Genomic DNA, 25,857 nt, shown 5'->3' on the forward strand with positions numbered 1-25,857 from the left:
CACCTAAAGGATTATTAGGAACACCATACTAATACTGTGTTTGACCCCCTTTCGCCTTCAGAACTGCCTTAATTCTACGTGGCATTGATTCAACAAGGTGCTGAAAGCATTCTTTAGAAATGTTGGCCCATATTGATAGGATAGCATCTTGCAGTTGATGGAGATTTGTGGGATGCACATCCAGGGCACGAAGCTCCCGTTCCACCACATCCCAAAGATGCTCTATTGGGTTGAGATCTGGTGACTGTGGAGGCCATTTTAGTACAGTGAACTCATTGTCATGTTCAAGAAACCAATTTGAAATGATTCGAGCTTTGTGACATGGTGCATTATCCTGCTGGAAGTAGCCATCAGAGGATGGGTACATGGTGGTCATAAAGGGATGGACATGGTCAGAAACAATGCTCAGGTAGGCCGTGGCATTTAAACCATGCCCAATTGGCACTAAGGGGCCTAAAGTGTGCCAAGAAAACACCCCCCACACCATTACACCACCTCTACCAGCCTGCACAGTGGTAACAAGGCATGATGGATCCATGTTCTCATTCTGTTTACGCCAAATTCTGACTCTACCATCTGAACGTCTCAACAGAAATCGAGACTCATCAGAACAGGCAACATTTTTCCAGTCTTCAACTGTCCAATTTTGGTGAGCTCGTGCAAATTTTAGCCTCTTTTTCCTATTTGTAGTGGAGATGAGTGGTACCCGGTGGGGTCTTCTGCTGTTGTAGCCCATCCGCCTCAAGGTTGTGCGTGTTGTGGCTTCACAAATGCTTTGCTGCACACCTCGGTTGTAACGAGTGGTTATTTCAGTCAAAGTTGCTCTTCTACCAGCTTAAATCAGTCGGCTCATTCTCCTCTGACCTCTAGCATCAACAAGGCATTTTCGCCCACAGGACTGCCGCATACTGGATGTTTTTCCCTTTTCACACCATTCTTTGTAAACCCTAGAAATGGTTGTGCGTGAAAATCCCAGTAACTGAGCAGATTGTGAAATACTCAGACCGGTTCAGAGTTCAGGAGATTGTCTTGACCTGGACCACACCCCTAAATGCATTGAAGCAACTGCCATGTGATTGGTTGATTAGATAATTGCATTAATGAGAAATTGAACAGGTGTTCCTAATAATCCTTTATGTGAGTGTACATACATTAACAACATAATAATTATACAGTACACACATGTTATGTAATCAAATATTTATTTTGGATGTGATTATATTAGTGCTGTCAGTTAAACGCGTTATTAACGACGTTAACGCAAACCTATTTTAACGGCGTCAATTTTTTTATCGCGAGATTAACGTTCTTTTTGGTCTAACAAACTTTGTAGTTTTTTCACATGCTGTTGCAACAACTAGTAACGTTAGAAAAACTACAACACCACTCCGGATGTAGCTAGACCGGAAACAAAACTTCAGGCACGCTGCGGCTGCCCACACTTGTTTGGGCCATTAAAAGAGTAGACGTGGATGGCAAGCGTGAGACGCCGAAATGAGAAACGTATTATGCCATGGTTTAACTCAGGGGTCTTCAACTAAAAGTGCTTGTCTTGAGCGCTGCTTTCTGCTCTGATGGTGCATTCACACCGGACGCGAATGAAACGTTTTGCGCGAGTGATTTAAGTCAATGCAAAGACGCAAATAGACATTCTGCGGCGCGAATTAAGCGGCGTGCATGTCGCGTCATTCGCGTCCGGTGCACCTGCATGCTTGACCGCGCGTCTGGGTCTGAACGCAACAGTGAGCATTGCAACGTTAACTGTTTCATTAGCCTACGTCAAAAGGCTTCGCGGTCCGGATTTGGACCGGAGTCCGCTAGTTGGCGACCCCTGGTTTAACTGCACTATAGGCGGAGTCCTAGTTTACCTTGCATGTGCACTTTGTAATTTTATTTTGTATCACCCTGTTTTGATCCCTTAGAAAGGGCTGTTGAAGGGGCTGTTTGTGCAACAAAGTATTTTTTTTCACCCTTTTATTGATGGACAGTGTTACATTGTGTGAGCGATTATTTGCTCCAAGTGTGAATGACTGCTTCAAGTGAGAATGTTGGTGTGAAATCGAACACTACAGTATGCCAATGTTGTTTTCAATAAAACAAACATTTGAACAAAGCAAGCCGATCCACTTTTCTATGTTGATAAGAGCATTAAAATAAGAAAAAATAATGGGACAAAAAGAAATCAAGGGAATAAAAATGTGCGATTAATTGTGATTAATTGTGAGTTAACTATGGCATTAATGCGATTAATCGCGATTAAATATTTTAATCGTTTGACAGCACTAGATTATATATATATATGTGAGACGGGTTCTATGGCCGTCTATCTGATCATAGAACCCGTCTAGTTTGAAGTTCCAGTAGTGTCTGTTACTTTTCAAACGTTCTATGGACAGATGAAACAAACAAAAAAGAGCTTTTTGTCAGCAAACACTCAAGATGGGTTTGGTGCACACAGGGATAAAAAAAATGTGTACAATTCAAAACTCTGCTGTATCTTTAATGCTGTGGGCCTAATTTTCTTCCTGAGGTCCGGGGCATCTTGTTCAGATACATGGCATCATGGATTCAATCAAATACCAATGGATAAAAAGTCAAAACCTAACAGCCTCTGCTAGAAATCTTATAATGTTTGGATCTTCCAACAGTACAATGATCCAAAAATCAGAATAAAAACAAAAATGTGTCACTGAACACAAAATGAAGCCTCTGCCATGGCTGTCCAAAAAAAAAATGTCCCCTGACCTGAACCATATAGAAAATGATTGGGGTGAACTGAAGAGAAGAAGCACCATCATGGAGCTGTGAATCTGAAGGATCTGGAGAGATTCTGTATGGAGGAATGATCTTTGATCTCTTCTCAGGTGTTCTCCAAACTCATCAGGCATTATAGGAGAAGACTCAGAGCTGTTATCTGGGCAAAAGTATTTAATAAAAGAGGGCAAATAATTGTTCCCAACGAGAAAAACATTTATTTCCCAACTTTCAATTATTTTACTTCAACGAAAGGTTCGATTTTTGCTACTTTAAAAAAATATATATAGCCTATATCAAAAGGATTAACAATGCAGCTTTATTTTTTACAGCCATATTTGATCATATTTAACATACTGTTCATAAAACATTACGCTTTTTGTAACAAGTAAGTGATTTAGTGCACTTTGACCTCAGGTGACTGTAGTCATGGTGAAATAGCGCTGCAGTTCCTCACACAGCCTGCAGGGGGCTCTAATATCAACCAGAGCAACTACTAGAGGCGCATCCGAATGAAGGGGAGGGAAACTTCAATTTGGCGTCTAGCGCTCCGTTGAATTACTTCAACTCTCTCAGTCTGCCTGGCTCGGTACTCAGCAGAAGCGGCATCTCCGTTGTTTTCCTTTTCCTGTGTTTATTTTAGGATCGGATCAATGGGAAATAAACCGACACGCGGAAGAAAGCGCCTCTCAATGACACTGGATACAAACGGCGCTTCAGACAGTGATCATCTGATGCTCTGAGCTCCTAAGTGAGTCTGTGAAAGGAAACAAGCGTCCATCGTCAACTTACGATCTGTGATATTCTGACAAGATCGGATATGTTTTACACGGGATATTCATAAGCCAGACCTTGTATTTATTTCATGTCCGATATGACAGGGCAAGTTATCAAGGTATTGAGGTAAATATGATGCACTTTAAACTTTGTTTACATAGATGCTGATGAGATTGAGCATTTCTTCATCTGTTTGGGAATGTAACAATCGTCTTTTTCTGCCTTTTGGTAGTGAATTCAGCACTGGGAAGTCTTGTTTACTAATGATGGAGTGATATATCCAGCACTGAAGATGGGAAGAATGTGCCACATGGACTTTGGGAATGTCCAGTGATTTGGGAACGATGAACAACGGACCCACTATCGTCTATGAGTGGCTGAAAACCCTCCAGCTGTGTCAGTATGTGGAGTCCTTTGTTGATAATGGGTATGATGACCTGGAGGTGTGCAAACAGATAGGAGACCCTGACCTGGATGCCATCGGTGTCATCACACCACACCACCGGGAAAAGGTCCTCCGGGCCGTGGAGAGACTCCGAGATGAAGACAAGAAGGTTTCTCCAGGACTGTATTTCACACTAGAACCCCTTCCACATGGCACATACCCGAACACACCTCAAATTAGTGAGTGCAAGCAGAAATGCACCAAGTCATGGGTCAATTCTACCTGGGACAGGCCCAGGATTGGACCCTGCAATGACATCAAAGCACTAGAGAACCACAAGGAGCCGGTGGTGTATCCTAAACTCAAGCTGAAGATAATGATAAGGGATAAACTGGTGAAGGATGGAATAGACCTGGGCAAAATGCCCTACTCGTATAAAGTGAGTACTAACCTTTACGTCATTATTGTTCCCGTCACATCACCTGGAAATGTTTGCACAATCTCTTTGTTTTGCAGCCGAGATATTGACATTTTATTCCTGCCTTGAAAGGTTACCCGTTGGCTTGAAATTTACCCACCTGGTGTGTGTGTGTGTTTAGTCTCGTTTTGGGGGGTAATAAACATCCCAGGGAAGTTGTGTCTGCAAAATGCCCTGTAAATGTCACCCATTATTATATTTATTTGTGAATTAATGGTGGACCGATATGGGGGGTTCTTTCCATGGCTGATGCAGAAACAGGATGGTTGATATATCATACAATTTAATGATAGTTAATATGATGTACATATCATTTCTGCACTGAAATGCTGAATTACTTTACTCCAAAATCTCTAAAACATTTGGCCGACTCTAGGCCGAATGTCCAGTTCTGTTTTTTGACCCATGCTTAAAATCTCAAAAAGTCCAAATATTGCTATTAATAAGCATTCTGGCTGATATTGGTCCATCTTTACTGCGTCTTGAAAGCCAAAAAGATGCTCGGAATGGCAGCACAGTGAACATGGTTATTATTAGTAGTTATCATATTGTCTTGGGTGGAAAAATTTGCATGTATAGGTTGATCTCAATCCAAAGAAAGGAGCAGTAAGTAATACTGTAGTCATAAGGGTCTTTTTTTATTATTGAGATTTATACATAATCTGAAAACTGAATAAATAAGCTTTCCATTGATGTATGGGATACAACTATTTGAAAATCTGGAATCTGAGGGTGCAAAAAAATCGAAATATTGAGAAAATCGCCTTTAAAGTCGTCCAAATGAAGTCCTTAGCAATGCATATTACTACTAATAATACATTTATTTACAGTAGGAAATTTACAAAATATCTCCATGGAACGTGATCTTTACTTAATATCCTAATGATTTTTGGCATTAAAGAAAAATCAATAATTTTGACCCATTTAATGTATTGTTGACTATTGGCACAAATATACCCGTGCGACTTGGTCCAGGTCCAGTACTTTGACATGTAGAGATGCATGGGAAATGTTGTTAATCAAACTGCTGAGTAATCATAATCTTATTTCTTACGTCTTGTTGGTCTAGTAGCATTGTAGTTCCATGTTGTAGCATGCTTGATGTTTCCCAATGATTGTATACAGCCGGAGACGTTGGATTATTAGACAACCTTAATTGAAGTCGTTATTCATTAGTGCACTCTGGGGCTTTGAGAGCAGGCGAGTCTCGGCTCTAATCGATAACCCAGAGAACAAGAACTGTAATCCATTAGCTACACTGAATGCTATTTAAAGAGTGTTTTACTGTACGGTTAACATCATCTGAAGGTTGAGAACTTTTAAATAACAGGCAGGCTAATGCAATGCATGTTTAAGGTTTTAGAAACATCTCATCAAGTAATTGCACTTGGCTTTTTTTCATGATCAGATTCAGATTTAGACGTATAGAAGTGATGTTTTGGACCCTGAGAAGCAATTAGGGGCTGTTGGTTCAGCAGAATAGCTTAAGTGTTTCATTCAAATGATTTTATTGTGAAATCATGGATTAAACTGTATAAAGTGCAGACAAATGCTAATGTTTGATCATTTCAAACATTCACAGTATATTTGGCTTGTTTTCCAGTCAAAATAAACATTCTTAAAACTAGATGTAGTTACTGTAAAAGGAAAATTGCATTGTTTTCATAAAATATATTTACAATTACATTTTTTTTCACCCTATTAGGAAATAATGTTTTCTTGTTTTTACATAATTGTAACACAATTTATGGATATTCATGCTTAAAACAATACAAATGAAACTTAATTCAAGATGTTCTTCACAAGCTATCTTTTTAATGTAAACAATTGAGATGTTTTTACTGAAAAACACGACAAAAGTACAGATTAAGAAAATGGGTTTCATTCGCTAATAAAAATTGTGTGAAATTTTTGTATTAATACACACAGAGTAATTTTTATGATACTGCTAGAAAACATTTTATTCAGAAACATGGAATATTTTGGAATTCGTCACCTGAATGTATTTTAGATTTTCTATCTTATCTTATGTTAAGTTGAAATGTTTTATATAATTATAGTATATTTTATGGATTGTGATATTGACCTTGTGTTTGCCGTGTAAATAGCCTCGATGCTAACTTGGCGTTAGAAATATAATAAATTAACAAACAATTATACACGCAGGAGAACTTCTCACAAAAACGGTCAGTCTAATTCACAAGGTGTGCGTACGCACATGATTGTGTTCTTAACCTCGTTTGAACGTTAAATGATCGACCGCGTGCTCAAGATTAGTAATTTGCATAAAACACACACATGCAGGCTTTCCTTTTGTCGCTCTGAGCAAACATGACGCTCTTTGTTCTCCAAAAAATGGATGCACCTCTTGATGGAAATATCATCACAACATTTAGAGGTGCATCAATTTTTGATCAAGATCTTGTATTGACAATGCAAGAGTCCAGCACTCTGTAAAGTCTCCTCCAGCACATCCCAAAAAAGACTTTCAATGAAATGGAAATGATTCTTCATGCTCCCTCCCAACCATTCTTTCACAATTTGAGCTGATGAATCTTGACATTGTCATGCTGGAATATGGCCATGATGTGTCTTCCTACATGGTTGTTTATTAAATGAAAACCTACACACTCCATCATTTAGGGTTAGAAGAACTATTTCCAAACATATAACATGCTAGAAAAATAATAATCACTGCAATAATGATCCAATGATAGACTCTTAAAGGGATAGTTCACCCAAAAATGAAAATTCCCCCATGATTTACTTGCCCTCAATCCTCCTAAGTGTATATGAGTTTCTTCTTTCAGACGAATACAATTGGAGATCTATTAAATAATGTCCTGGCTCTTCCAAGCTCTATAATGGCAGTGAATGGGGGGTCGAGTTTTTGAAGCCCCCCAAAAAGTGAATCCATTCATCATAAAAGTAATCCATACGACTCCAGGGGGTTAAGAAAAGGCCTTCTGAAGCAAAGCGATGCGTTTGTGTAAGAAAAAATATGAAGGCCTTTATTAACCCCCCGAAGTCATATGGATTACTTTTATGATGGATGGATGGATGGATGCGCTTTTTTGGACTTCAAAATCAGGTCCGCCATTCACTCCCAATATAAAGCTTGGAAGAGCCTGGATATTTTTTAATATAACTCCAATTGTATTCGTCTGAAAGAAGAACATCATAAACTCCTAGAATGGCTTGAGGGTAAGTAAATCATGGGATCATTTTCATATTTGGGTCAACTATCCCTTTAAGAATTTGCCTTATTTAAATCCAAACCGCAACCTTTTTTTTGGTCAGGCAGTGTATCATATATGATGAAATAAAATATTATAAAGTAATTTATAAAAACTCCCAGAGTGTGATATTTTATGCGTTTGTGATATTTATATTTATATATATATATAGATATGTTTGTGTGTGGTTTCGGTTTCAGTTGTTCCTACATTTTTTCATAAATTTATAAAGAAACGTATTGATGATGCAGATTTCACACACCAAATCTGGTTAGTGAATGAGAACCATTGTTTTTTGCAGTATTTCCACCAGAGAGTCCCACATTTTAATTCTAAGTAACAATTCTAAAATAATTTGAATAAATGAATTGTATTATATTGTGCATTTTTCCTCCTCATATCAGTATAATTGATAAACAGTCTTCATTAGCTGGGACTCTTTCAGCGACGTATCAACCTGTAATAGTGCGGCTCTCCGAACAGTTGGTTATCATGCCTCACCGCTTCTGTTCTCGTCCGAGTCGTGTTTCCATTATGCCATCTTATCAGCACATTTATCAGTGACGAGTCTCTGGTGACAGATGGCTTCATCGTGCTTTGAGCTTAGAGGGCTATTTAATGTCCCATGTGATGCCTCATTATCATTACTTCCATTTGCATTTGTAAAGAGTGGCCCACTTTTTAAAATGTTTTCACTTGCTTCCTTGGTTTCACGGTATGTGAACTGCTGCCTCCCAAATTGTCTTGCAAATTGAGACGCGTTTATGCTGCAACTAACAACGTAGTGCGCTCGAGCGAGCTTGTTTTAAACATGTATTTGTGGTTTTCCAGAACTCCAAAGCATATCTGTGGACAGAATAATTGTAGTTTACATCACATTTAGGGCTTGAACAAATAGTACACCCCAAAATGATTTACTTACTCTAGTTGTGCAAGCACAAAATAGGATTTTTTCTTATGAAGAATATTCTTGCAGATCTTTTTACAACAACAGTTCATAGTGACCATAATATGACAATCTTCTACTTCTCCAAAGCTCTGAAATCTTATTTATGTTCATGGTTAAAAATATCTTGCCAGGTTTGACGTCAAGGACAGCAAAACCCATTAGTCCTTGCATTTGTCATAAATACAATGATTATACAGAATGAAGATTGATATTTGAAAACTATAAACATTTAAACAAGGTCTTTTAAATGTTGTTCTGGTCCTCAAACAAAGCTATTGCATTGTTCAGAAAACTTGAGTAGTGCATTAGTCTTATGAGCTCCTTTTATGGTCCATTTTTTAATTTGACAGATGTGGTGAGTGAAGTGTGAGTGAAATTTCTCTAAAAATTCTCCTTTTGAATTCAAAATTCAACAGCTCAGGGTGAAAACGGCTGACATGGGTTCTCAAGTTAGTGGTATTAACCCCTGCATATTTTATTTGTGCGTGACATGATTTACACACAGCGTGTGTGTTCTGTTCTCCAGGTCGTGCTTACCAGGTTGTTCATAAAAGCCGAAAGTGCCCAGATTGTAGTTGGAGCATTTTTAATTACTCACACTCGCGAGACGTCTCGCCTCCTTCTGCCATTGTATGCTACCGCGACAAAGCACGTACGTGACAAATGATGTCAGAAAAGCGTCAGTACATTATAATGGGTTATGGTCTATTACTGAACCGATACTGAATCGTCCTCGTCTGCATCGCGATGCATCCTAGAAACGACTATTTTGGACACCCGTAACAGCAGCAAGACCGAACACTGTGAGTGTGTTAGAAATCAGGAATGGTGAGTAGGAATGGCAATATGACCAAAATCTTATATCATGATATGAGTAATTTATCACGATAACGATATATATCACAATATAGTTCCCTTTCAGTCAGTTCGACGTTACGTCGGAACGTCACCAACGTTATGTGAGCCCTATCATCTTCAAGTGTAAACTAAACAAGCCAATGCACATTGGCATGCGAGATTTGCATCTCGTGCTCTGCCCTTCAGCGCGGGTATAAATACGGAGGCAAATGCAATGCACCTTTATTGTAAATTTGGACGCTGCACGGATCCATTGTACTCGTACGTTGCTCTCTTAAGACATAAATGACTCTGTTTACTTGCAAATATGTCTATTTAGCTGTTCAAGCCAATTAGATGACAAAAAGCACTCAGTTCGGCTTTTGTGACTGCATCCTCATACAATTTTGTCAGTCAGTTATATGAACTGAACCTTTAATTTTACCTGCTCAAAGAAAACACGCTTCTTGAGTGTATCAAACAAAACAAGTCTGGGCACAGAAGACAACAGCAGCATTTAGAACAAATACACAAAACACTAAAAGCCAATTCAGGAGGTGGTCTTGGCCGTATTACAGTCAAAACTAAAGTCTAAATGCATCTGGTTGTTGAAACCACATATGTAAATTTTACTCCTCGCAACAATGCTAAAAAATGTTTTTACGCGTGAGAGCGTGTTATGGGCTTTATGACATGTTATAGCCCGATATGACAGTGCTACTGCACGCATCGCAGCAGACGAGCAGCTGCGTATCTCTTCATAAAGCTAATGCACAAACTACTGAAAGTAAAGTCGCAGGTTCTCAACATACAATCATATTCATTAAAAGTAAAGAAACTGAGTGATCTTACCAGTGCTGTTGCCGCGCTCTCTCCTATTCCAGTCTTTGATTTTGAATTAGCTGATGATTAATAAAATGCAGCTCATATCTGTTGTTTTCGGTGACGTGAACTCCAATAAATCTGCATATAGTGCGGGAATTGAAGATCGGATTTATATCCGGTTTGCGAACATACATTTATGTGCCCAAGTATAACTGAACTGATACATCAGATAGCTTTGATTTACACACAGCGCATGTGTTCTTCAGGTCGTGCTTACCAGGTTTTTCATGAAAGCCGAAATGTGCCCAGATGTCAGCTTTTAAAGTAGTTGGAGCATTTTAATTACTCGCACTCGCCTCCCTCTGCCATTGTATTCTACCACGACACAGCACGTACGCGACAAATGACGTCAGAAAAGAATCAGTACATTATAATGGGTTATGGTCTATTACTCAACCGATAACGAATCGTCCTCGTCTGCATCGCGATGCATCGTAGAAACGATTAATTTCGACACCCCTACACAACCGCGATAGAGACGATAGCCTAAAATCTCTACCGGTTGACAGATTTCTAACCGTTAATTGACCGTTCACAAAGACCCGCCCCCTTTAGTTTCTGTTGCTATGTGCGACAAGCCATGGCGCTCTCACACCACACACGTTCTCACGTAGAGAAAATACATCGTGGAGCAAAGAGTACACGCCGACAACACGCCAACACGCGTGACAACACGCCGACAGACTGGACAGAGCAAGTTTTGATATGAAACAAAGTCTCAACTTTGAAATTGTAATTTTTTTTAAAGAAATTTAAACAATAAATACTGTTTTGTGGCTCTTTAATGTGTTGTGATCACTGTAGCGCCTCAGTTAAAGCTGCTCGTGAACCGATCATCTCTTCCTTCTACTTCATTGATAAGCACGAAATAAACATGAATGAACACTAAAAGAAATGTTGTTTCAACCGCGGAAAGACGTCAGTACACACCGTTTTTCCAAGTTCAAGTCCACTGACGTTAATCTACTTACTCTCCTGACTGCTTGGTCAGATCGCCTGTCAATCAAACTTGCAGCGAAGGGTGAATTGTGTCTACCGATATATCGTCCACCCCTGTGCTTGGTACGTTTTTCAAACCAAACTTGGGTCTTCAGGCTGACAAAGATTAAATCCCGTCTGGCTAGCGCTCTTTCCATTATGTTTATGCATTAGGTCAGTAGGCGGAGAGTGGTCTTTTGCGGCTGATCAAACGCATTCGACCACCAATGTGTTTTCAACTACGTCTGGAAGTGTTCGAAAATGGAAAAGTTCCAAATGTTTTAGACCCAGTTTACACCTGTATTTAGCGCCGTCCACTTGTGATACGATTGACCAAAAAGGATCTTAGTACTAGGTGTAAACAGGGAGTAGAATCACTTTTTAAGTGAACGATACCTCAACATTTGTCTCCAGAGGAAATCTACCGATTTCTCCATATCAGGGCAGAACATGAGACATCCAGCCACTGTTTAGTCTGTCTGGATATGTCTCGGCAGTGGGAACTTGATTGTAAACGCTGCTCGTAATCTGTCTGACCTGCATTACGAATGGATGATGCTTGGAGGAAAGGTTCTTTTCCAAACTAGTCTTTCCAAAAAACCTTGTGTAACCGAAGCGTGTGTCACAGATGAATCCTGTCTGGTGAGGGTGAGCAGGTTCTTGTGGCATGTGGCAAGAGGGATCAAGGCATCAATTGCATATTCTTTCTGGCTTCATTAGTGAGTCAGAAGGAGCCTGTCTCTTTACATTACGTAGCAGCGTCCTGATTTGTATTCTACACGTCACACTTTTAACTTGAGGTTGAAGTGTTTCATGCTGTTATGCAGCTATGCTTTAGGAAAATATTCAGGTTGAACTCACCTACTGGACTTCAATGCATAACTCGTCCTTCACCTTGTGGATATAAATAGCACGGACCATTTGAGGAGTTGTTTTGCCTTCTAAACTATTGTTGAAACTATATTTTCTGACAAAGCCACTAATCTGGTTAAGCTGTATTTTGGAGCTTTGTTGTTTTGGCTTTTTAGATTTTGTTTTTGGATCCATGTGGGCCGTTGGCATGCTGGGCTGTTGCTAAATTCCTTTCGCACATCATATGTGAGCCGTGTTAGGAAACGCCTCACACAGGGGCTTAAAATGAGTTTAAAGCATCCATTTTCCTGCCATAAAACATTTGGGGACAGTTTTACACTTTTAAATTAGTTTTTACTACCCGACAAATTAGTTTAAGGTCAACACGAAACAGCATTCACAATCTGTTTTATTGTTTTATGGGATATTCACTAAGGAGAAAAAATAGAGGGCTTTATTTTATCCAGTTTGGTTTTAGTTTTTTAATTTATGTTGGTCATTGGGGGGTGTAAAACAATAAAACTTCCTCATCAATCATCATCTACTTTAATTGTCAAGATTTTCACTGAATATATGAGTTATATTTACAGTAGTTCTGCTCATCATTGAAGTGGCATTTTGGACAGACACAATTACTGTTATGCAACTTGATTTGCTTGTTTTGTGTTTCTCAAAGAATCGCAATGCTTTCAAACAACGCAGGGAGAGTAACTGATGACAGAACTTTCATTTTGGAGTGATCCCCCAAATCAGACATCATATGTGACCTGTGCTGGCAAAATTAGTCGCCATGAGCACATTTTCAAAAATGAGTTATTGTTATTTTCACAATGACGTATGATTTGTTTGAATCAGACAAAAAATGACTGAGCTACACGTTTGAAGTCTACACAGTCAGCAAAGTCAGTTGTTAAAGTTTTCTAAAGGTTCCAAAACAAAATCTCCTAGCAACCAAAGCATCAAATTTGGCACACATGAAGTCAAAACTCATATCCATAGGGGAAAAAAATATATTCAACTTTGATTAACAATATAAAACAGACAGTCTATATAAGACCTACTGTACCGCACAGATCTAATTTAACACATCAGATGTTTTTCCCCAACAGTTAACCGAACGTTTATTTAAGACATAACAGATAATGTTTGTGTAACAGGGTTCGAAGTTATGGGAAGAAGGAGGCGGGAACTGACGATCATTTAACAACTTTAATGAATAAATAAACAAACTGATAGTAAAAATGGCAGCGTCCTTCACTGTCACTCCTTTTATGTTTCCGTCGCTCCTCCGTGAGAGATCCAAGACCGGTGTGACGTGCAGCTGGCGCTCGTCATCAAATCAGGCACTGGACTCGCGCCGCTCTCTCACGGCTTTCGCCCGCCCTGCTTGCCACAGTTTGCTTGAATACTCGCCAAGACAGATATTTTGAAATGCTGTAATTCTGTTATCGGGATTCGGGATCGTGCTCTGATTCGTCTCTGTGCACTTCGGATCTGTCAGTCAGCGCGAGTAAAGGCCCTTTCACACCAGACGCATAACGAAAAAGTGAAGCGGAAAAACAAATATTTCGTGTACGAATAGTTCGCGTCAAAACCACAATTAGGTTGGAAAAAAAAATCAATGAGTTTTAACTCAAAAGGTGATCGTTGTCTGTAGCCTACAGTGGGCAAACAGCTGCAACTGTACACCTGTAATCTCGTGAGAAATGCGATACCTGGCAAAGGTTCCCTTACGAGAGTACTCTCGTATTGCGTTTTGCTAAAACGCTATGGGGGAATTCCTTTCCTCGAGATATTGAAGCAAATTTTTATCCAAAAATACCATGTACACGCAGTGCAGCTGCACAGCTCTCAGCAGGAAGCAGCTGCGTGCTGATTGGCTGTGCCGCTGCAACTGCAGCAACCTATGGCGAGACCGTGGGGCGGGACGGACCAATCAGGTCCTTCCAAATTCCCGCCACAAGGGGCAACAGAATTTGCATAGCCAAGGGTATATAAGACCCACTCTCGCAAGGTTAGTCAGATTAATTCTTCTTCAGCGACTTGCAATCGTTGAGCTCCGGATCGAAGCCCGCCGTCGACACGCACCCAGCGGAACACGCAGCCTGAGGATGTCGGATTCTCCGCCTTCAGCCTGCCTTCCAGCTGCGCCATCCGGCGTTAAAATATCCTTTATACTATGTATGTGTGTTTATGATATGTGCGTTGCTGCCAACGCCACTTCTAAGAGCTTCTAGCTCTCCACCTCTCTTCTCTCGTGCCGCCGCGTGTTTACGCCGCGAACAGAGAACATTGGTCCTCCGCCGCTTCAAATAAAGCCGAGGACAGACGGAGCGCTCCTCTTCTCTCGTTCCGTCGCGCTAAGGCGCCGCGGACAGAGAATGTGATACCCCACGGAGCTCTCCCTTTCTCTCGTTCCGTCGCGCTGAGAAGCGCCGCGGACGGAGAAGGTTTTCCCCGCTGCACTGATGACGCCGCGGGCATACAGAGTTTCACTCCTTCCTCTCTCATCCCCACCGCTCTAAATGGCCGTGGACAGAGAACATTATATCCCCGCTGCGGACATACAGAGCTCTCCCTTTCTCTCATTCCGTCGCGCTGAAACGCGCCGCGGACCGAGAAGGTTATATCCTCGCTGCGCTGACGCCGCAGATATATGGAGCTCTCCACGCGCCTCCCTCTCTCTCCTCCGCCACTCTAAATGGCCGTGGACAGAGAATGTTATTCCCGCTGTGCTAATGGCTCCGCGGGCATACGGGGCTTTTCACTCGCTCCTTCTCTTACTCCGCCGCCCTGAAATGGCCGCTGACAGAGAATGTGATACTGCCGCCACGCGGATGGAAGATGTGCACTTCTACACACGAGTGAACTCAACATAAGCTCTCCTCACTCTTCCTTCTCTCTCGCCCCGCCGCCCGGATATGCCGCGGGCAGAGAATGCTAGAGGAGAGACATGCGAACTCAGGCTGCTGGATATATCGAGAACGCGCTTACGTCACAGCCGTTCTCGCTGCAGCGCGTGCTTGCTGCCAAAGGTAAACAGCCTTATATGGCAGCGCGCGCTCTCTGCACAGCGCGCGTTCGCTGACTAGAGCGCGTCATAACACGCGCTCTCCGTCTGAGCATAACGAGGTCATAAAATGGCTGCCAAGCTTGCGCCTTTTTCCCCACAAATATCACTTCTCCCAGTTCCCCTATTCAGGCGGCTGGAGTGGTTCAACACTGTAGGCAATGTGTCCACTACATAGTGTGCACTCCTGCATAAGCACTGTTAATTCAGTGCCACAAATCACTCAATAAACCTGATATTCTCCCAGTTCCCTTAGTTCAGGTGACTGGAGATGTAACATTGCAATAACTAGCCTGTGGTCAAACATGCTCAGTTGCACATTGACGCTGTTATGCGTTTACCACTGTGAATTCGCTCGCTGGCGTACGCCGCGAATACTCTAATGTAGTGGCGCCCATTATACAGTGCGCGCCACCACACATTATTTACAATGAATCGGAGCTTTCTAGTGGCTAGGTAGACCCGCGCCTGCAGAGCACGCGCTATCCATTAGCCCTGCCGCTAACGTGCACGTGGACTAATCCGCAAGAATGCGTCCACTTTTCAGTAACACTATCTAAACACAGTGTTACGAGTTCGTCTGTAGGCAGGTGCCAACATCAAAGTTGTACCCCTACACTCAAGCGCTTCCCTATGTTCCCCAGCTCCCTGCACTCAGGCGGCTGGAAACATTATTCCTACAATCGACGAGCCCGCAACAAACGCGCTCGCCTGTACACATACACCATTTCCCCGGCGACACAAAGCGTTCGCCACTATTCTGCGTTCTCCGGCCCCCTGCACTCAGGCGGCTGGGAACACTATTTCCCTATTTACTATTTATGAGCCTGTGAGCAACGTGCTCTTCTGTACACAAACACAATCCCCTTGGTAAGCGCCACTTCCAAGGCGACCCAATAAGGCGTGCGTCACCATTCAGTGCACGCCGCCTCTCACAGTGCTACTAGCACAATGCATTCGGGCTAACAGGTCCCTGTTACTCAGTGACCCGCCCCACAAATTAATTCAACCCTTGGCTTCGATAACAAGGTTACTCGCTACAGTTCGCTCGCATACCACCGTGCTTTCGCACTGTGGTAGAGACAGCGGTGAGAAGTGACATGAGTCACGTGCTTCGAACCGAAATATCAAACTGTTAAATTAAGGGAGCGGTGGAAACCGTGCACCCCTCACAGAGCGAGTCAGGCTTTTACAGTCGCTACTTCCTTGTGCCAAAAGAAGGGTGGTGGTCTCAGGCCATTCTAGATTTCAGACATCTGAACAAAGCCCTTATGAAGCGCCCGTTCAGAATGTTGAGAATGAAACAAATCCTCGCGCACATCCGCCGGGTGATTGGGTTTTCACTGTGGATCTAAAGGATGCCTTTTTCCACATACAAATAGCCCCTCATTACAGGCCATTCTTGAGATTCGCCTTCGAGGGGAAAAGTTTACCAATACAAGGTGCTACCTTTTTGGTCTATCTCTGACTCCCCGCACGAAGTGCATGGAAGCGGCGCTAACCCCGCTGAGGCTTCGGGGAATGAGAATTCTCAATTATCTCGACGACTGGCTCAGAATAGCTCCGTCAGAGATAGTTATTAAACCACAGATCTTGGCTTCTCAACCATTTAGAATGCTTGGGACTCCGAATCAACGTGGCAAGAGTTTATTGTCTCCCACACAGAAAGTTTCGTTTCTGGGAACAGTATTGGACTCACTGCAGATGAGCGTGTGACTGACGTCACAGCGCGCGCTCTCTGTTCAGATCCGAGCGGTTTCCCTCAGGTCCGGTGCACGCATTCCTCTCAAACACTTTCAGAGGATGCTGGGTCTCATGGCCTCGGCGGCGCTAGTTCTCAGACTGGGTCTGTTGCACATGCGCCCCCTACAGCACTGGCTGAATCGCCACGTTCCAGCTCACGCATGGCTCTCGGGCCGATTGCAAATCAAGGTAGACCACAGCTGTGTGTTGGCTCTGGCTCCTTGGAAAAATCCCGTCTGGTACCAGACGGGCGTGAGTTTGGGCACTGTTACGAAGTGGAAAGTTATCTCGACAGATGCATCCAACCTAGGTTGGGGAGCCCTTCACGAGGGCAGGCCAGTCTCCGGTCTCTGGTCAGACTCGGAGAAGAGCCTTCATATAAACTGTCTAGAGATGAAAGCGGTCACGCTATCGCTAAGAGCTTTCCTTCCGTACATAAAGCACCACCATGCCCTGGTCCGAACGGACAGCAGGTCGGTGGTAGCCTATATAAATTGCCAAGGCGGTCTGAAAATAATCGATCTGCACACAATGGCGTAAGAAGTCCTAATATGGGCAGAGCACAATACGCTGAGAGCGACTCATGTGCCAGGCATTCTGAATTTGGGTCCGGACATGCTGTCCAGGTGCAATTCAGACAATTGGGGCAGTTCTTGGAGAGGCAAAAGTGGATCTTTTCGCCTCACAAGGCTATGCTCAATGCCGAATATAATTCTCCAAGCACAAGGATGCGTTGGCCCACGAATGGCCCAACCTTCCTCTTTATGCTTTTCCCCCAATCTCAATGTTACCTCAGGTCATAGAGAGGACTAGGGAGAGCAGATGCGCTGTGCTTTAATAGCCCCGCTTTGGAGAAATCAACCTTGGTTCTCACTACTGAATCAGATGTCGGATACAGATTCGTGGCCGGTCCCGCTGAGGAGAGACCTCCTCATGCAGGCGGAACGGCAGATCTGGCATCCCCGTCCCGATCGATGGGCGCTTCATGTCTGGCCCATCAGCGGGTACATGAGAACCTCTCTGAAAAATTATTGAATACCATTACTGAAGCTAGAGCCCCCGCGACCAGGCGGCTCTATTCAGACAAATGGTCAGTCTTTTCGGACTGGTGTAAAGCGCGAAGTCTGACCCCACAGGATTGTGAAGTGTCAGAAGTGCTTACATTTTACAAGAGCTTCTGGACGCGGGTCGTTCCCCCTCCACGCTCAAAATTATGTGGCTGCTATAGCAGCGTATCACATTCAAGTGAACGGACTAACATTGTTCGCTTCCTTAAAGGGGCTAGAAGGCTTCACCCACCTCGCCCCCTCTTCAGTCCTTATATGGGACTTGTCCAGTGTCTTGGATGTCATGAAGAGCTCTGCACTTGAGCCTCTGCATTCGGTGAGCTTTAAGCTCCTGTCACTAAAGACCGCTTTTCTGCTGGCGATCGTCAGTTAAGCGAGTGGGTGATCTGCACGCGCTCTCTGTGAGCGCCTTCGTGTCTGGAATTGGGCCAAACGACTTCAAGTCGTCCTCAAACCAAGACATGGATATGTACCTAAGTGCTTTCAACTCCGTTCAGAGCACAGGTCATTTCACTCTCAGCACTTTCATCACAGATAGATGAAGAAGATGCTAATTTGCTCTGTCCTGTCAGAGCGCTGAGGATATACATGGAGCGTTCCGCTGCTTAGGCAACTGAACAGCTCTTTGTATGCTTTGGCGGCTGCACCTTAGGGTGCGCGGTTACAAAGCAGACCTTGTCACGATGGATAGTAGATGCTATCTCGTTGGCTTATGAGTCTAAAGATCTCAGCTGCCCTTTAGGCATTAAAGCCCATTCTACTAGAGGCATGGCCTCTTCGTGGGCTTGGTCTATTGGCATTCTCTAAATGATATCTGTGTGGCGGCAGACTGGGCCTCCCCGTCCACTTATCAGATTATATTAGATGTCCCGGCCTTATAGGCTGGGCTTCTTGCTGTGTACAGTTTTAACCCCTTAAGGCTCGAAAAGTCCGGTCTGGGTTAAGTATTGTATAAGTCATAGCACATTCCTTATACGGCTCGAATTATCTGGCCATTCATTATTCCTGGCCCGACTATGTCCGGTCTATATATTATATTACACGTATATCGTGTTCATTCTCATTAAGGGCTTGACTCAGGTCTGGCTCATTTTGGGACTTCTTGATATCATATTACGGGCCCACCTAGGGTGGCCTGGGTTTGGTGTCGTCGGCGTTAGAGCCGTTAAGCAAGCACGGCGTTTTGCATTGGTCCCCCATAGCGTTTTAGCAAAACGCAATACGAGAGTACTCTCGTAAGGGAACGTTTCGGTTACTAACGTAACCTCGGTTCCCTAAGATGAGGGAACGAGTATTGCGTTTTGCTTGCCGTGCTTGCTCACTTGCTCAGGAGTCGCTTCAGTCGATTAACCTGACTAACCTTGCGAGAGTGGGTCTTATATACCCTTGGCTATGCAAATTCTGTTGCCCCTTGTGGCGGGAATTTGGAAGGACCTGATTGGTCCGTCCCGCCCCACGGTCTCGCCATAGGTTGCTGCAGTTGCAGCGGCACAGCCAATCAGCACGCAGCTGCTTCCTGCTGAGAGCTGTGCAGCTGCACTGCGTGTACATGGTATTTTTGGATAAAAATTTGCTTCAATATCTCGAGGAAAGGAATTCCCCCATAGCGTTTTAGCAAAACGCAATACTCGTTCCCTCATCTTAGGGAACCGAGGTTACGTTAGTAACCGAAACGTTAATGTTGATTGAATAGCTAATGACATCAACTGGACGTTTCGTCACCTTTGTTTCCTTGTATGTGATTGGTTTAAGCCTTTTCTGTCACTGCGAGTGTTTAAAAAAATCGACATCGAAATGAAAAAAATAAACATTGTTTTTTCGCCGCAGCACATTCGCGTTAGGTGTGGAAGCACTCATTACACAAACAGCTGATCCAAAAATAAAACCATCGCGCAAATTATTTGCGCGTCAAAATCGTGTCCAGTGTGAAAGGACCTTAAGATCATTTTTTATGGACAAGGGAAAGGTACTCCTCTCAGAAAACTTACAAATAAAGATACTTTTAGATGTTGAATAGCTATTTGGAGCACTTGGTTTGCTAGATAAGGGCTTAATGAACTCATTATTGTGAAAATGTATCAAAATTGAAAATTTTCACATTTTTCACATTCCAACTCATTTTTCCAGCATGGGTCACATATAATGACAGTTGACTTCCGTGCAGTTCTACATTTTCTTGAGATGGAGAAAACAGAAGTTCAGTGATTCTCCACTGGATAATGTTCATGAAAGATTCAGGCACAAACTGTAAAGTGTGGCGTTCTGGAAAGCATTTCATGAGTCACCGCTGACCTTTTATTAGATCTGAGCAAAGGGTTTTGTGATTTTGAACATTTCTCTCAGGTTTCTGTCTGGCAGCGGGCGCAGAGACATTTTAGAAGTTTCCTCAAATGGCCCGTCCTTTCAGGACAAACTACATCATGTTTTGGAGTCATACTTTGTATTACTTTGCTGTTTTTAAATCAGAGTGTATCTGTTCTCCTGTCAGTTTTAAGCTGGGATGGAGAACGGGCTGGCAGTGGAGTGGGCATCAGAGATGGGTTGTCTGAACAAGTCTGACAGAAACACTGTGTGGAGGGACATCAGAGCTCTGTCGAGATTCTTTTTTGAATGAACCCCATACCCTTCAGTATTGCGTTTTGGCACTTAACTCGTCCCACATTGCACTACAGACTTAAATTTACTCCTTAATTTCTGAGCTCATATAAATGTTTTTTATTGCCTCTCTGGATAGTTGTGATCTCTGGGTGACCCGAGGGTGAGGGGTGATCCGGTCTCACAGCTGTTACCCAAACGCTTTAAGATTACTGGATTTTGAAGGATTACCACCCAATATGAGTGTAATTTCACATGAACTTATGGCCTTACAACAACAGCAGAGCTTTAGACCCACTTAGACGTCTGATTGGTTATTATAGTGCTGTTTTTCTTAAGTCTTAAGATGGTGTGAAGTTGAAGCTAGTCAACTTTCCTTGTGCTTTACTTGAATTGAGTTTCAGTATTGTCAGTGGTTCATGTTACATTTGGTTCCTGCTGCATCTGAAAGCAGTGATACCAAATAAACATGCCTCTGCAAAACTGATCTAGTGATTTGATTTGATTTGCCAAAATAAGTTAATATTTTCAAATGCAACCATTGATGTTCCTACTTGACTATAATATCCAACTGTTATCATTAGGCAGATCAGATGACCTCTGATTTCTGAACTCCCATTGGTCTTCACATCACTGTACATTTGCATAATATCTCCTCAACTTTGTTGCATCATCAGCAGTGGTTTCTGATATCCATGTTGCCTTGAAAATGACAACCCAGGCTCATTGGGAAAACGTGCCTCTGCAATTACTGCAAAACTCTAAAAACAAACCTATACATTTCAATGCACAAAATTTAGATTTATTTTAGCGTGGTTCCTTGCACAATATTAGATTATGATCTCAAAACACTTTTACTGTAGTGCATGTTTTGTAAACAAGTACATTTGGACATTTGCAATCAGGGGCGTAAACAGTTGGGGGGGGGCAATAAACATTACATTTCTCAAGAGCAATTTTTGAAGGGGACACAAATAATACAGCCCTGATTTTACGCTCCTGTTTGCAATACATAACCTGTTCCATATGTTTGGCTTTTCTGACATACTACACTTCAGTAGCTCGATGCGGATCACTAAGGTACAGGTTCCATGAAACACGAGTCACGACAGTAGAGCTTGAAAACTGTGTAGAAACAGCTAAAATGCTTCAGCATATGTCTTCATCTCACTTTTGCGTTTGTTAACACTTTTTCAAACGTGGTAGAGCATTAACCTTTTAGTGCCAGTCCAGGGTACCAGACTTTGACCAAATGGTTGCTTTTTGCAAACTTTTTTCCTGTCGGTGTGACTGAATTTTATCAGAGGTCGCACTGATGCAACCAGCACATTGCCCAACTGATAAGAGCTGCCTTTTATGTTGCATATGAAAAACGGCAAACAAAAACGAAAGTGACCGCGCGGACCGTATATAAGTTCAAATTCTCTGTTATAAACCATAGGCTAGATATCGGTTCAAACTGCGCTGACGTGGAAACCAGGCCATGTACGAACAAGTTCGAAAAGGCTTTTCAGTCCACAAATCAGCAACATTCACCATGGATTTAATGTAGTAACGCTAACTGTAACCATGGCATTGTGGCAGAAATAGTCAAAGTTTTTATATGATTCATTTCAGGGTTTCTACAACCTTTTGAGAGTGAAATTCAAACACTTTTCAGGGACTTTCATGTGCACACTTTTCCCAGCACTTCAAAACTCGAAATATTATCCCACATTTTTTATGTTATTTGTAATGTGATAATTTGTCAAACTAAAAGTTTAAACACGTATAAAACCTAAAACTTGTTTCAAAAACTTTTATTTAAAATAAAAAAAACATGAAATTACCACTATAACCAGTAGATGAAGGCAGAGGAGCATTTATTGTCTTACTAGCCATTTCCACTCCCTAAATATGTAAAAAAGTAGTCTCATGAAAAACAAAAACTTTTTGAATTACACAGAAAGCAAGTAAAGAGCGCTCTTTTTATAATTACTGTCGGTCAGTATGAAACTATAAAAAATAGATAAAAAAGGTGAATATTTAAATGTTCCCTTAAAAAAAATAGGTTTTTGCACATTACTGTAGTCATAAGTTAATTTGATTGAATTCAAGCTCAGTGCTTTGCTGTCAAATTTCCAATAAACAAACATGTAATATTATTAGTAACTGCACTTATTAATGCAAAACAATAGTAACTTTGATTAAAAATCCCCCTCAGCGCCACCAAATCAGGTGCCACCATCTGTAGAACCGGTGCTACTTCTCTCAAATGTTAGGGTTCACACCCGGGTTTGATTGACGTCAGAGTTCGTTTGGAAGTGAACGCTGTCTTCCGAACTCGGGTGCGCACCCAGGAACCGTACCCGAGTCCGCTTAAAAAGGTGGTCTGGGGTTTGGTTCATGTCAACTCGGGTAGGGTTCGCTGCTGATGTGAACGCAATCGTACTAAATTGGGGAAGTGAACCGCTATTAATGACATATGATTTGATAAAAATGTGTGTTTGTGTGTGTTTTACTGATTTTGCTGACGAGCGTGACTGACATACTGCAAGCAGAGAGCTGTAGATCAAATTTCTGCTCGTCTTCAACGTTCTTTAGAGCATTTGCAGTACATTTGCAGCAGATAGACGCAAGTGCCATTACGTACTGAATATTTGGTAACAAAACCAACAGTTAAAAAATAATAACGAATGTTCGGCAACTGGAATGATTCGGCCGAAAATAGCAAAAATTGCACAAAATTGGCAGAATAAATTTAACCGAACAGTGAGGTTTTTGATGACGCGATCAAATATAGCAACCAGCACGTGTGAGAGAGGTGTGCATGCTTCTAAATGCAGCAAACTTGTCGGAAGTGTGGAACCATTAAAGTGTCTGAGATAGAAGCAAAAATTGCCGTTTGCAGACACTAAGCACCCTCAAATGCAAGCAAGAGCACCCTAAATCGATACTGCAAATGCTCCAGTGCATATTTGTGTCTGTAGAACGTCAAATGTATCAATTTACAACGTGTTTCTGCAGCAGTGACATGCTCGCAAAACCTCTCATGAACAAACAAACAAAGTGTTGACCTGAATCGACGTAAGTAAGATATTTATCGTGCATTGTTAGCAGCTTCATAGAACTTTGTACTTTGTGAGATTGCGATGAACTGACTTTCGAGTCTACAGTCTAATCCATTTTTGTTTTTCATGTTGCAAAAAGGATTAATGGCCAATTGCACGCTGCAAAGTTTCAGAAGTGACATAGTGAAATAGTAACGCATTAAAGCAATGTAAAGGCAGACTATTAGATTAATAGAAAAATATGTAAAATATTTTTGAATTTCTAATTAAAGGGTTAGTTCACCCAAAAATGAAAATTCTGTCATTAATTACTCACCCTCATGTCGTTGGACACCCGTAAGACCTCCGTTCATATTCGGAACACAAATGAAGATATTTTAGTTGAAAGCTGATGGCTGAGAAAGGCTTCACACAGGCCTCCATTTGCATTCAGTACATTGACACTTCCAAGATCCATGAAAGGCACTTAAAACGTCGTTACAAAGTCTATCTCACCACAGTGGCTCTACAATAATCATACAATGCGACGACAATAGTTTTTGTGCGCAAAAAAAAATCAAAATAACACCTTTATCCAACTTGTTCTCGACTTCCGTGTGTGCCTCCACGACGCATGCGCGAGAATATGACGCAGATCCGGCGTTCAGACATATGACCCAGAAGCGATTTGTTTACGAGCAGAGGAAGACGCGCGTGTCTAAGCTGTTGGATTCTACATTGATCGTGCTTTAGGTTTCGGCGTAGTGCTCAAAATGGGGCTTAAGTGTGTATTTCATGGATTCCCGAACGCCGGCGCTACGTCATATTCTCGCGCATGCGTCGTGGAGGCACACACGGAAGTCGAGAACAAGTTGGATAAAGGTGTTATTTTGATTTTTTTTTGCGCACAAAAACTATTGTCGTCGCATTGTATGATTATTGTAGAGCCACTGTGGTGAGATAGACTTTGTAACGACGTTTTAAGTGCCTTTCATGGATCTTGGAAGTGTCAATGTACTGAATGCCAATGGAGGCCTGTGTGAAGCCTTTCTCAGCCATCAGCTTTCAACAAAAATATCTTCATTTGTGTTCCGAATATGAACGGAGGTCTTACGGGTGTCCAACGACATGAGGGTGAGCAATTAATGACAGAATTTTCATTTTTGGGTGAACTAACCCTTTAATCTTAAACGTCTCACTGCTGTGGTGGAGCCGTTGCTTAGCCTACATCTGCACTAATAGAGCACCCTCAGTGATGCGATTATGATACCTACCTGTAGGCATAATAGGCCTAAGATAAGATGGTATAATATATATATTTTTTTACATTTAAAAAATATATATTTTAAGTTATATTGTGCTTTGCATGTCTGCTAGAATGCTAAATTCTGTTTTAAATAAATATATTTCAATTGTAGTTTTGTAATTAATTTTTTTCTTTAAAAAAACAAAACAAGACAAAATGGTAAAAAGCTATTTTTTTACTATTTAATTTATGCAATGGTGAAAAAATTGGCAAAATAAATGGGGGAAAAAAATCGAAAAACCACGTTCGGTATTCGGCTTCGGCCTTCGGCCAAGTGTTTTCATTTCAGTGCATTCCTAAACAAAAATATAAAAGTGAGTTGAACAACGCCACCTTCTCGCTCGCCGTCGTTACTAAGCTGCTGCTTTGATGACGCAAACACACCCCGGTTCGGACCCAAATAATATAATATGAACAAAGTCCAGCGGGGGCGGGGGGAGGGGGGAATTGAACTCTGATTCGGTCCAGGCAATCGAACCAACTGTGAAAGCACCCTTAATATCCAAAATGCCGCAATGCATTCAACCAACAAACTTATTAAAACGTTGCCAGATTCACATTCATCTTATCTCGATAAAATGTAGCTGCTTTTAGTGCCACTTACTGATTATTTCACTTTTGAAAGTGAAACTGCAAGAAGCACTGCAATATAATTTTCCAGAAAAGTCACTACAGGCATGTTTTTCATCCTAATTGATTAGTAATAGTTTTGCCACATATCAACTGCATGTTTAATTTAAATAAGCCATTTTTGCAAATGCCTGCTCTGGAAATGGCTTGGGTTTTGCTGGTACCCGAGTACCACAATTATAACCAAAAATAGAAACCATGTGTACCAGTCATCACAACACCACTGGAGTCGAGTAAAGATTCTAGATTAATTTGTAGAACATGCTCTGCATCAAATCGATCTTGA

At 41.9% G+C, this 25,857-nt stretch overlaps 1 protein-coding gene across 1 annotated transcript in view; it reads left to right on the forward strand.

Moving 5' to 3' along the window:
• The first annotated feature begins 3,252 nt into the window (after nt 1–3,252).
• Nucleotides 3,253–25,857, forward strand: part of sash1b (SAM and SH3 domain containing 1b) — a 138,390-nt gene continuing 115,785 nt past the window's right edge. The window contains exons 1-2 of the mRNA XM_079832349.1: nt 3,253–3,657; nt 3,764–4,355. Coding sequence (XP_079688475.1) covers nt 3,855–4,355 — 501 coding nt within the window. The 5' untranslated portion in view covers nt 3,253–3,657; nt 3,764–3,854. The remainder of the gene's footprint in view (nt 3,658–3,763; nt 4,356–25,857) is intronic.

The sequence above is a fragment of the Gobio gobio genome (genome assembly GCF_949357685.1).
Source record: "Gobio gobio genome assembly, chromosome: 13".
NCBI lineage: Eukaryota > Metazoa > Chordata > Actinopteri > Cypriniformes > Gobionidae > Gobio > Gobio gobio.